Source organism: Panulirus ornatus, chromosome 38, assembly GCF_036320965.1.
Source record: "Panulirus ornatus isolate Po-2019 chromosome 38, ASM3632096v1, whole genome shotgun sequence".
In the NCBI taxonomy this organism is placed as follows: domain Eukaryota; kingdom Metazoa; phylum Arthropoda; class Malacostraca; order Decapoda; family Palinuridae; genus Panulirus; species Panulirus ornatus.
In genome coordinates, this window is record NC_092261.1 from 3,153,051 (window position 1) to 3,167,091 (window position 14,041).

Sequence of the window (14,041 nt, forward strand, 5' to 3'; positions counted from 1 at the left end):
GGAGTGTAGGACGGTTATTCAGCTCATTGTAAAAACAAAAAAAAACTCGTGTTTTTATTATATTAAAGAAATGTTTCCGTAATTATTCTTAGTGAAAATGAGGCACCGCTGGGAGACGTATATTACCCCAGGGCACGGCGGCACATGGTAGAAATGACTGAGGTTATAACATCCACAGAGTCGGCATATGTTAATTCTTAATCTTCCTGCCATTGTTCTGGTTGTTGCCTATCGTGCGTTTAGTCAAAACTGTTTATGTGCAGCGCTTGCCAACCTCTTGAACATGCTCTGTCGATCATACGTCCGCTCGACCATTACCGCTGAACAGATCTGGGTTAGATTCTGAACGGTGTTTTTCGACAAAGTCAACCTGTATGTCAGTCAGTCTTGCAACTTGTGATAACTGTTTGTGTTACAACGGGGAGAGGTTTCCATACGTGTTGCCTCGTTTCTCAGCTTCGTATATGTGTACCGGGTCTTTCCTCTTAAATGTCCACATACGCACATACACACCCCAGGCTAAGTTAGGTAACCGAGTGTGCGTGTTCAAGAGCATTAGTCAGAAGAAATGCTTTAGTCGGTGATGCCATAAAGGGAAGTATGTTTTGAGGCCAGGACGGGTCCGTAAGTGCTTTCCCTGCTGAACTGTGACTGTACATACCCACATTGTATTATTTTGTTAAACTTCATTGTTGTTTAATTTTGTGGCGCACGATAACCTTGAGTTGTTTACACCGAATTCCACAGTATTTACTTCCTAGAATAAGAACTCACAGCTCAAACTGAGGAAGAGCAACGTGACAGTCCGATTTATTGCATTCCCGTATTCTAGCAGGTACCCTCAGAGGTTGCTGTACTGAGCTGATAATGGGGTGATGATAGCGTCGTTTTATGAAGCACAATCATATCTATTCCAAACTACCCCATGGATGCGGAAGCACTGTGGTCTTGGTGCGAGATTCAGTGCTTCATGTGAATCTTAGATATGGTTCTTGTAGTCAATATGAAGTATTTGCAGAGTACCCGAAAAAGTCATTTCGTTTGACTAGGCATTTAGCGAGGACATCGATAGGGATTGCTATCGACCTTGAAATTTTAGGTCAAGACAATGGCTGAGATGCTTAGGCCTGACATTTTGTGAAATTGACTCATTCTTTTAAATTGTTTGACATTCTTTTGTAAGTATAAGGCCTTAAGCGCGTCTTCAACTCAACGGCGCTTACTGTTTTTTATGGACAGGTGTATGTCTGAAGACCGATTCGATGAGACGACTAACATTATGGTACCAAGTGCCCTTCCTAAACCATGGTATATCGCTAGAATGGACGAGTGCCAATGCACTGAGTACTCCGTGAAAGTCATTATTCGTTTGGTCTCAGAGCATCACCTGCGATGCGAGGGACGTGCCTTAGCTCCCGAACGTTGATCCTGGTCACTGAACCGTCCCTAAAAAGAAACAAGGCTGGACACGACCACCTTTAGCTGCAACAGGTCGATCGATTGCACTGACAGATTCCGAGCCTTACTCAATAGGAAGAGCCCATGTTCAGCTGTCTGAGTGGCGCAACATCTTCCAGTCTTTGCTCATTCTTTTTTAGCTATATCTTGCATCAGTCTTTACATTTTTCTTTCAACAAGTCTCAAGAATTTTGATTATATATATTTGATTTATTAGTAAAGTTATGTTGCATTTAGAAAGCATTTCGAGTGAGATGCTTCCCCGAGGTCATGACTGAATTCTCAGATATTATTATATTGTAATATGGATATACTCCCTCCTTATATGCGGGTTTATATAATATAGGAATAAATTTATGTCTGCGTATAATATGAGTATCTGGTTTATACTAAAAATGAAATAAGTTTTATCAATGATTCTAGAAAATGAAAGAAGAGTGTTTGGAAATGAGTGAGTAAAGTACTATACTTTACCATAGGTGACTGTCATCGTGAGTGCATTCGACAATAATTTTATTGTAAAAATTGTATGTAAACAGAATTCATAGTTTGAGACTATCAGTCTCGTGACATCCAGGTTACTCGTCTACGGGTCAGGGAGTGGAGAAATAATGTAAATTTAAAAGTAAATTAGAGTGGTACAGGGACGTGTATTGTTACAAATAATCAAATGCTCTCGCGCATGCGTGCAGCACGTCATTGAGCAAATAGAGACTTTGGTACCGGCCCATCTCTGTTTTGATATTTTATTTTGTCACTGGAGGGCCAGATAACACCCTAGTCTCGTGTAATGCAAGGTAAGACATCAGTGATACCACAAGCTTAGCATGAGCAAAGTGTGACATGAAGAGGGCGGAAACGGGTCGCGGAAGTGGAGGTGTTGGTCTTTGTTTTGGTTCTGACCTCCATAAATGTTGACTAGTATACTACAACACTAGTGCCTTCTACGTATCAACCAGAAGTACACATGTGTTTAAGACGTGTGTCTGGGCTGAGCATCCTTGATAGTTACAATAACAGTGAGAAAATATTGTAATTTGGGGAAAATGTAAGGTGTCATATTTGTGCATAGTTGGTGCATACTGTGTAATGAGTGTATAATGGGTCTCTTGATTGGTGTATAATGGCACCACTGAACCTGTTATGATTATGGAATATAGATACATTCTGGATAAAGTACTGGTTTAACTCCAGCTCTTGTAATACCATTGTAGTATAACTGTTTTGCAATGGTAGAATGTTAGTAGAATGAGAGTGATAGAGCGTTAAGTGGAGCACAAAAATCTCTCTTCTGCTCTCATTTATTTGTCGATAGTGAGTAGGACCGTGATACTAGGGGAAAATTTTGAGTTGTAGAAAATTAAAAGACTAAGAAACGTGTCTAGGAATCAACAAAGCAAGAAAACGTCATTTAACTTTCCTAGGCAGCCATTATTTTCCTTTTTTGGGATGCCACCTGAAAAGCTGTTGAGGGTTATGATACGTATTACATGCTGTTGTTCACCATTGTGGTGGCTCTTATAGACTAAAACATATTCCATTGATGATTGTATCACCCGTGTATGCACAATTTAGGGTGATTGTATGCATTAGTGTCAAAGCTGATGAAATGTATGCATTAGTGTCAAAGCTAATGAAATGTTCTATGCATTAGAGTCAAAGCTAGTGAAATGTGTGTACTGTTAGAGTTTACTGTGGAGAATGATATTAAAGACGTTTAAGTAGGATCACTCTTGTGTGTACATATATATGTAACTTGATAGTGATTAGGCTGTAAGTATCATAGGGAATGTGGAAGATTTGTGTAAATGATGTTCCAGAAGGGTTAAAGTCAAATGTAGAATATATTTTCCTATGTGAAAATAATGAAAGTACTCCTAGCATGTAAAACTGGAAGTAGAGAAGTAAATTGTTCGTACATACCTGTAGTTATTAAAACCAGAATGTAATGTGAACAGAGAGTTATTAGATTTTAATTCCATTCAGCAGGGAGCTGCAAAAGGAGTGTATGTAATTTTTTGTATTGTATAGTATATTTTTTCTGAGTCTAGAATTATATTTGTGTAATGTCTGTTAGTTGAAGTTTCTTTCTCTGTTTATGAATAATTTTAGATTTTACTGAAATGAAACTTAACCTGACCTAACATTGGGCAGATTGAAAAAGTACACCAGATTTAGATGTGCATTATTTGATCTTTTCTCATAACCTGTATTTCTGACAACATGTTTGCATGTAATGTGTAGGCTTCAGGAAGTTGACTTTCAAGGTTTTGTAAAGTATATCTTTCTTAAACAGGTACATATATGTCATTGCTCTTCAATGCATGCAACTGGAATATAATTGTGACTAGTTTTGATGGTGAATAGATTGGTTTTATTTCTCAAACTAATTATAAGTATGTAACATGTAGTTGTAAAGCATGGTAAGAGTAGTATTTGAAAATTTTGCTTTCTGCAAGGAGATGCAATATTGGGAATGTAGCTCACATTCTTAGATTTAAGTATTTTGATGGTTTTTGTAATTGCAAATGCTTCTGTTATTGTAGTCTTATTAGTGCTAGAACACTAAGGAAGCTTTTCTCCAAGTTATTTATGTACATTTCGTCTGCATATTTTTCTTGTCAGAGCTTTTGTGTTGGTACTTTTCATTGTATTCTAGAAGTTGAACCGGATGTTACATAGTAATATGCCTTAGTTGTTTCCAGATGTCTTCAGGTGAAGACCGAACACACCACTGGTTGCTGACTAGTCCGGGGCCAGAAGAAGGTGTAGTAGAAGATGATCCCATGGTGAATGAGGAGCCATCCTCTGTGGGCCAGTGTCCCCATACTTCACAGCAGCTAGATGATCCGCTTGCTCCTAGCACTAGTGATACACCAGGTATAGCTTTCAAGATTCTTTTACATTTAACAATTGGTTATTGTTAGGTACCAGAATACTGTATTCTGTCGGTCTGACAGATACTCTTATTTTATCCAAACCATGTTTCATACTAAATTGTTTAATATATGACTACTAATTTTTCATTAGAATTTATTTTGAAATAGTACATGAATAACTTAGCTTATAAAACTGTACTATGATTTGAAGTAGATAGTTCAGAGCATAAAACATCTGTTGTTAAACTAGTACAGAAATGACAAACCATTGATGTCTCAGTTCATTTTATTTCTCTCACTGGGCTGTTCAAATAGAAGTGAAAAACAAACTTTTACATCCTAGACAGGCCAGAAGAGGTTATAATTGTTGTACAAGAAACTTACTGATGTAGAGACTTCTTAAAGCATCAAGAGTAATTGCACATTTTTTGCCTTCTGAACATTGATACCCCATTTCATTGTTGATCTGTTTGACATGTTGAAACTGATCTGCATACCTCATAAACCTGTGTATTGCTTGAATTAATCCTTTACCTAGGACAGTATTTTGTTCGATTGTATTTTTTTGGCCTATAATCTGTCTGTCAATCAGATTTTTACCTCATATAACAGAGTATGATAACTCGATAAACAATATGGCTTCATATCTTTATCAGTTGCAGCCACCTTCTTCTTGCCAGTCTAGGGGAACCAGACGATTTTGGAAATTATTAACAGATATAAAAGCACTATGTAGAAGCTTATTCTATGACCTCTGGCTTGTATCAGTATGTAATGGAATGTAAAGTATTATATATGCTTAACTTTATATATAGTCCGGTAATGAATCAGAATATCATATTTAGAACATAAGATTTAAAAGGCACATGTTAAATGGCTACTCACTTTGTAATCAGGCAGCTGATTGACTGCAAAAGAAGAACACTACATGCTGTGCTGCTTATGTAAGGCAGCCTTCCAAAATTTATGGCATATATGTACCTGTTAAAGGGTTTAGAACATGCTTTTGAATATCAAAGGATGATATATCACTTGGAACTTGCCTAGAAGTAATAAGAAATCAAACCAAACATTGCACATAATGATTTCAGAACAAGAAAGAATTGAATAATGGTGATCTTAATTATGATTCATTTTATTTCCTCATTAGAAATCCTGTGTCTTAAATTAGTTTATCAGAAGATGATTGCCATTATACACAATACATATGTAAGGTATAACATATAAAAAGAGCAGTACATCTGTAAAATTAATCTTCAAACGTGGAGGAACTTAATATGTGAGCAGACAGCTGAGCGTATGTTAACACTGCCAATAGCAGAAGTTTTGCTCACAGATGGCACCACTCACAGAGATATTGAGCTTTCATGGATGTGAGGGTATTCCTTTGTTGCTGTAGAGGGAAAAGCTTTTTGCAAATCTGTGGGCCAGACTTCCTTTTTACATGAAATGGCTGTGCCAAAGCAGTAATGTAAGCTTCTAGCATGAAGAGGGTTAATAGTGTTCATGAGTACAAACTCTTGTTGTTATTATCGATGACAAGACACTAGTTGTTTTCCTTTACAAAATTACTCTAAGAATTTTTACTTATGTCTTTTGTGATGAAATGGTGCTTGTTGGGATCCAGTGTTTTGTATCATGTCTTTACAAATGTGATAATGAAGTACATAATTTGTAAATCCCTGAAGGGGCATACTATGTTTGATAACCCTGTAGAAGACTTGATTTATATCCATTTTTAGTCTATATCTTTGGACAATGAGATGTTTATACTATTTTCATTTTCATTTGCGAATAGTTCTTTTCATGGGTAACTGAATTGTTTAATGATTAGACATGCTAAAATTTCAGTGATTTGTGACGTGCGTGTGTGTGGTTGGTAGTATATAGAAATTGCTTTACTACATCTTTATGATGATGGGTTATATGAGGCAGCTTAGACTTACATGTTGACGCCAGAAGAAAACATTCTCTTGCCAGAGAAATTTTTGTGCCCTTGCTAATGAAAATTTGCATTTCTGTATGAATACAGAGTTCCAAATATCTGGCCCTGAAGCACAGTGCACATGCACACACTCCTTAACTCTGTTTATGTATATTTGTATCATGGGGATCACTGCTTAAGGGATCATTTGGTTTCTTTATCTATTGGCCGATATATGGTATGCTGAACACAGATTCATACATATTTTGTACTTTTTTCATTGTACTATTATTTGTATGTTCCCTCTGTGTTCTTTATGGACCAATGATTGATTATTTTTTAATATCTTGCTACTGGTTCTTTGTTATTTTTCATCATTATTGTGTATTTTGTTTGTTGTTTAGTCAATTAGTTATTGATAGGTCAGGAAAATTTTTCATATTTTTTGTTTTATTAATTTACTTTTTTATGCAGATGAAGGTATTGTGTCATCACCTGTGAACAGTTTAGATTTGGACAGAGATTCACCATTGGGTGGAGCTCTTGATGATGAAGAAGATGGAGGTCCACCTAGCATAGAGACACAACCCCCAGACCATGTTGATGATTTGGAGGTGTCTGGCATAACTTCCACATGGATAAGGTTTGTTTTAATGTACAGGCATATTATTCATGTAATTGTTCAATTTAATGTTCAGTATGATTTTATGTCCATAAAGAATAGGTTGCTTTCTACTTTTAGCCCATTAAGTATTATGGATGTCCCAGTATGTCCATAAATACTCATCATCCATGTTGACATATTTCTTAGCATGAGAAATCTGGAAAATTTTGTTAACTTTACCTTTCCCACAAAAGGGGAAAAAAAAGATTTGGAGTAGTTGCATAACTTCTGTTACAGTGTTCAATATGCATAGTTACACCCATAATATTTTCCTTTTTGACTCTAGTTTCAGAAAAGATTGGGCAGGTTTTACTCATGCTTAGAAAGCACCAGATGAGGTGGAATGGGATGCCTTAAACCAGCTCATAAGCAGGGTCCAGGGGAGGCATTGTATTCCATGGTGCTACTTTTGGTTCCAGACCCCTATATTTGTTAAGATTATCTTTTACACAAAAGGGAGAAGAGATGGGAGTCATTGCTTAACTTTTATTGTAGAGTTTTTATTTTCTTTACAAGCATACCTTTCTCCTATGTGTTGACCTAGAATGGGTAGTTTCCTTCACTTCCATGTTATTTTTTGATTTCAGTTTTATCCCAGTTCATGACCAGGGTCTGGGAGAGACATCTTGGGCCTTGGTGCTACTTATGATTCCAGGACTTCCTATTTTCTCCTCACTTTAACACCCCCTACTCCCCCATATCCAATTATTTTCTTCGTAATTAGATTTTCTAGTCAGTTGTCCTTGTTTTTATTCTTTGTATATTTTCATGTGCTAAATTTTTGCTAAACTACCTGGTCTACAACAGTATATGAAAAACACAAGCTTGTGACATATTTTTCTCGACTTGGCATGATTGTTGTTGATGTATTCAAGCAGAGAAAAAGAATGCTTTCTGGAAATATTTAAGTTCTTGAAATTTAGGTGCTTAGAAGAATTTAAAGACTTAAGGAATGTTATTGTCCCTTCCTGTAGAGTTCACAAAATCTGATTTATCATGGTAAAATTTAGATGTGGTTAACCTTGATATGAAAACAAGAAATATAAGGTATATATAGCCAGCTGTATTATGATACACCTATATGGATTGTATTAGCGTGATTGATGAATTTCCTTTTTAGCATTACTATAATAATAACCTAGAATAATATAAGTAGATGATTTTTTTTTCATATTGATTGCTGTTTCCTGAGTTTGTGAAGTAGTGCAAAAGAAACTTATGTACTTTATTTTATATTTTTTTTAAACAGCGCTGAGTGTATTGGTGTTTTCTTAAAATGAGTACATGATAATATCACTGTTTTTCATACTTGTTCACCATTTCCTGTGTTAGTAAGGTAGTGTCAGGAACAGATTGAGTAATGGCTTCATATGCTCACAGCCTCTCTCTAGCTGTCATATGTAATGAACTGAAACCTCAGCCAAGTTATCTACAAACAATCCCCATTGACCTTTCCTAGGTTTCCCCATAGTGCCTGTTAAGTCCAGGTTCTGTCCGTTGACAGAACATTGCCCTAGTATACCACTTTGCTCCAGTTTATTCTATTCCTTCATGCTTTATACCCTCATGCATGTTGAAACCCTTAGCACTTAGAACGTTTTTCACTCTGTCCTTCCATATCCAATTTGGTCCTCCCCCTTTTCCTTGACCTCTCCACTTTTTTGTTTTTGATTTATGATTACTTCAGGGCCAATTTCTATGAAAATGTCCTGGTGTTACTGAAGACACTCCTGACTTAAATACCCTTTTTGTCAACCTCTCCTATTCATTCTCTCCAATTCTCCAAACCATCTCAGCACACCTTCAGCTTTTACTAGCTGAATGTAAAAGTTTAAGATAGCTTTAGGAAAAAGGGAAATGACATAAATGAGAAAAGGGTGGGGAAGAGGTTGAATGTTTTAGGTGCACTGAGGAGAGTTTGGAAAAAGAGGTTATTGCATCAAAGAGCAAAGGTTGGTATGTTTGATTGTATAGTAGTCCCAATTGTGCTGCATGGATGTAACATGGGCTGTAAAATGCAAAAGTATGGAATAGTGAATTGGAGTGATGTGGCATACAAGGGACAACTTGAATCGGGACGTATGAAGCAGCTGGGGAAAATGTGGAATGGGTTGTGGGGCCTGGTTATGGATAGGAAGCTGTGGTTTTGGTGCATTATATATGACAACTAGAGAGGGGATGTGTGTAAATGAAACTTTTCTTCCTCTTTTTCTGGCACCACCTCACTAGTGCAGAAATCAGGGAACAAGTGTTAAAAAAGAAATGGAAGAAGGGTAGATGCATTGTAGATTAATTATTTAAGGAAAGTGTGTGGTGTGAGAAAGGTTGATTGTGTAAAGATTGACAGGGTAAGAGAGAGAGAGATGTGGTAGTAAGCAGAGTATGTTTGAGAGAGCTGAACTTGGAGTGCTGAAACCATTTGGATGTATGGAGAGGATGAGTGAGAAGAGACTTAAGTAAGTAGGTATATGCATCAGAAGAGGAAGGAACAAGAAGCCAAGGATGAGATGGGAAAATGGAGTGAAAGATTCTTTGAGTTCTTAGGTCCAATACATGATGGAGGTGTGAAGCATGTGTGGGTTAGAGTGAATTGGAGAAAAGTGATATACATGGGAGACAAGCTGTCAGTACGCGGAACCAGATTATATGAAGCACTCAGGGGAAACCATGGAAAGGTATGTAAGGCTTGGCTGTGGATAGAGGGGTCTGGTTTTGGTGCATTATACATTACAGCTAAAGGAAAGATATTAGCAAATGAGTCCATTTTTTATTTGTTCCTTGTGCTACATTGCCGATGTGGGTAATGGTGAACAAGCATGAGAATATTTATTAATATTATAAATGAATAATAATTGTGATCATGATTCCATTATTGATGTAATGCTTTATTTCCTATGCTTTGCCAAAAGTTACACTGATTGTTTCTCATTACTTTGCTAATTATCAAAGTTAATGTTGATTTTGTATCCGTTGTGTGATATTTTGATAATGTTGATTTTGTATCTTGTGTAATATATATTTTAATTTTTGTAGTCTATCTTATGAATTAAGTGTAGGTTGTACATATCTATACAATTTTTCAGTTTTATGTTAAGAATATTTCATAATACTGTTTGATAGCTCTGGTGGCAGTCACTATGGTAACTCCCATCCTGGACTGGGCTACTCCATACTCAACACTGAGCAGCCTGACACCGCTGACTCCACTGGGCTAAGTGGTGAAATGCCGGGACTAGAGCCAGGTGATTTCGGAGTTGGTTCTGTATATGGCCCCCATCTACCAGGAACTTTGAATAGCCCAGTTCGTGAATCAGGACCTTTGTCATATGGAGATGTTAAAGGTATTCAATTCAGCTTTCTTTCTGTGCATTCTTATTTTGAAATACCTCAACTTTGCAAAATGAAAGATACATTGTAAAGGACTTTCATAGGTGCAATATCATTCATTTACTTGTTTTGCTGATTTCTTGATATACTGATGCACACAACAGAGCTGCCAACCATTATGTTTTTGCTGTAATTATTAGATTTTTTTTTTAAGATAAGTACTGCAGTACAATTTTTCATTGTAAAATATTTTTTTTTTTAAATTCTGGTCCTGTTTATGTATTGTGTATGTAATGTATGGGAAGTTCACAAGGGTGCACTATTCAATATATAGTTTATACTCTTATCACACACGCAGGTACTAATGCAGTGCACAAAATAGCATTCGGACCAGTCAATTTCCAACCATTTCACAGAAATGACTGCATAGATTGTTGCACGGTCAGTCATACTATCAGATCATATCCTTATCTTGTGTATCTTGCCTCGACCATTACTTAATGGGGATAAAATGAATGACTAAACTAAGTGGACAGACATACATTAGGACCTGTGTTAACTTAGTTCAAGGACCAAAAATGAAACACTGACTAGATCCTTTGTTGGTTTTAAAGTGAACATTTGTGGACTATCTCCTTGCAAATAAATGAATGGAGATAACAGCTTAAGCACTGGATATCACAGTTTCCTGTATTGAAAGTGCAGCCTGTATTGTGCGTGGTCGTAAGGTTCATATTGCAAAAATCCCCCCCTTTTTTTTTCTTAAGGTTGGCAGCTTTGACACAGTGAATTTTTGGGGAGCCTGAATTTACTTCCCCACATGTTTCTCACCCGAACATAGATATGCATATTATGAATGTGATGACATGCAGTTCTGTTTTTCACACAGTCTTTGCCTTGTTTTTAAAGCTTTTGAGAGGCTGCTGTCACATGCCACTTACTAATAAAAATATATCGGAATTTTTTTTAGATTATGACAGTTCCGGAACATATTTCTCAGATGTTGAAGATGCTCATTTTGTTATATTCATACAATATTGTTTTTGTTACATAATCTTGTGATGGTAGATTTTTCCATCCCACTTGTATGTTTATAACTTCAGATGAAAATGCTGTTGGTGGCATTTGTGGCCTTCGGAATTTGGGTAACACTTGCTTCATGGCTGCAGGAATCCAGTGCCTGGTAAACACACCACCTATTGCTCAGGTATGTCATTTCACTGTCTTCATTTATGTTTTTGTCTTTTTTGTATACGGAAAAGGATATTTTATATCAACATACATACATAAGCCATGGTCTAGGGGCATTTGTGCATGATAGCTGGAAGATAGATTTTTGCAAAGAAGGCCATTCACATGTGTCTGTCTCTACATATTTAAGGCAGGGTGTCTGTTTCTACATATTTAAGGCAGGGTGTCTGTTTCTACATATTTAAGGCAGGATAGACCCCCTTTTATAGGTTTACTGAAGCTTTAGGGCTATAGTTCAGGAAGGAGCAAGAAATGTTGGACTCCTGTGGAGTGAGAAGTTTCTTAGTTTCTCGGTGAGACTGTACTTCTTTTTGTCCATTGATGATGATACATCTCTGGTGAAGGTGACTTTTCACACTGAGTATAACTTCTTACCAGAGTCAGGCAGCATCAAGCACTACAAAGTCGTCACTAACTCTCCCTATACCTAGGCGAGTTTTACTGGTGGTATACCTCTGTAGTCATTGGCTACATACTTTGTTGAATTCAAGGAATACATTGACAATGCTCTTAGCAGAATAATGAGTGGTATGATATTTACAACTTTTATAACAAGACAAAGAAATTTAATGATGGAAATGTTTAATGTTTATATAAGAAGTAGAACTGAATACTGCAATGTTTTATAGTCGAAAGTTATAAAAGTAAAATAAGTTAGAGATAATTCAGAAACATATTACAAGTAAGATAAGTCAGTATTTGCATAGAAAGAAATATGGTAATATATGCCTGGCAGCAAATAGAGGGTATAGATAATGCTAACATTGTGAATCTGAATGCGCCTCATCCTGTAAGATACAAAATCATCAGATCAAAGATGACACCTTGAAATATAGTAGAAAGGCACCGATTGAAAACATATGATTGCTCAGCAAGGAAGCTAGAATGCTTGATTAATGCAATACCAGAACATAGAAATTTACATGGAGGTCCGGACTAGACTCATGATTGAAGATATTGCAAGATCAGCCTAGGATATGCATTTAAGCTAAGGTAGTAGCCATAAAACACACCATTGTATAACAGGCAAGATATGTGGTGAGTGGAGGAGTCGTTGTCGGTGGAAACAACAACATACAAGAAACAAATGATTTTTCATTTCAGGTGTACCCTCAAGCAGATGGGGTCTGGTTAACAAAAATGTATATCTGACCCAGATAGTAGCACATCTGTGAAGCTGCAAGAAGCCCATATAAAAGGTGTCCTGGAGTTATATGATTAAGTTGTAGAGATATTACATGTATATGTATATGTTTGTAATTTATATGTATTTGTAATGTTTTTATCTAACTTTATTTCAGTACTTCTTCAGCCACCACCACAACAATGTAGATACAAAGGACTCTCTAGCTGGTCAGTTTTCTCAGCTAACTCATAAAATTTGGTGTGGAAAGTATTCATCATTAAGGCCAGCAGATTTTAAAGATGCATTTGGACAACAGTGGAGAGATTTTCGGGATTATAGACAGGTGAGATATTTATTACTTTGGATGAAATTGTTCAGAGAAGGAAAAATGGCAGTTTCTGTGATCATTGGCTCCAGCTATATTACTCCTTGAACAGGCACTTAGATTTCATGATGCATCCGAAAAATGCCATAAGTCCCATTTTGGATTTTTCTGTATTTGTCATTGCTCAGATCATTCATAAACATATGTTCATGACATAGATATTATTCTCTCTTCGGGATGTCGGAGTTATAATTAAGATTGTATTATTTTGATTTTGATACTATTAGCAGTAGCATTAATTGATTGATTTTTTTTCAGCATGACTGTCAAGAGTTTGTCACACTTCTTCTTGAAACTTTGCGTAAGCAAATGTGTCTAACTGATGATGGAGGGGGAGGCATAAATCTGGATGATATGAAGAATCAGAAGTCAAATCATTCTACCTCCAATAACATTGGAATGGCTAGCAGCAGTAGCAGCAGCAGTAGTAGTAGCAGCAGCAGCAGTAGCAGCAGCAGCAGAAGTAGTAACAGTAGTAGCAACAGACCAAGTTGCAGCAGAGGCAGCCATTCATATTCTTCACCATCTTCCCCACAGTCACCTCATTGTCCTACTTCTCCACAGTCACCTCACTGTCCAAACTCTCCACAGTCACTTCATTTACTCAAGCAACCTTTAGAACTTCGCAGCGATTCACATGAGGTAAATTTGGACGTTGTAATTGTTTTGTTAGGAAATGTATGTGTCTCCCAGTTAACAAATGTCTTTCTTGGAAAATTTTAATGAAATTTACTTCTTTTGGCCTCACAGAATATGGGAGATTGATGGTAGGAATGAAAGAGAAAATGTACGACAAGATTAGTTTTGTATATTTCTATGAATTAATTGAGAGAATTTGTATGCTCTTTATACCCCTTGTGAATAGATACAGAACTGAACCAGACATGTATATATTTCTTCAAACTTGTTTGCTGTTTCCCACTAGCAAGGTAGCACCAGGAACAGATGAAATATGCTCTCATTTGCCCACATGCACTCCAGTACCCCAATCTACAGCAAGCCCAGCAGACCTTTCCTTGGTTCCATC

At 36.6% G+C, this 14,041-nt stretch overlaps 1 protein-coding gene across 4 annotated transcripts in view; it reads left to right on the forward strand.

The window, feature by feature from the left end:
- Positions 1 to 2,123: 2,123 nt before the first annotated feature.
- The window catches only part of LOC139760799 (uncharacterized), a 55,267-nt gene continuing 43,349 nt past the window's right edge, over positions 2,124 to 14,041 (forward strand). For 2 of the 4 annotated variants that reach the window (XM_071684407.1, XM_071684411.1), the window contains exons 1-7: positions 2,138 to 2,255; positions 4,164 to 4,338; positions 6,736 to 6,904; positions 10,046 to 10,266; positions 11,356 to 11,459; positions 12,805 to 12,972; positions 13,273 to 13,656. In XM_071684407.1, the coding sequence (XP_071540508.1) occupies positions 4,164 to 4,338; positions 6,736 to 6,904; positions 10,046 to 10,266; positions 11,356 to 11,459; positions 12,805 to 12,972; positions 13,273 to 13,656 (1,221 nt within the window). In that variant the 5' untranslated portion in view covers positions 2,138 to 2,255. Of the gene's footprint in view, positions 2,256 to 2,454; positions 2,478 to 4,153; positions 4,339 to 6,735; positions 6,905 to 10,045; positions 10,267 to 11,355; positions 11,460 to 12,804; positions 12,973 to 13,272; positions 13,657 to 14,041 lie in introns of those variants that run through there. The other 2 variants (XM_071684409.1, XM_071684410.1) reach the window with 2 other exon arrangements.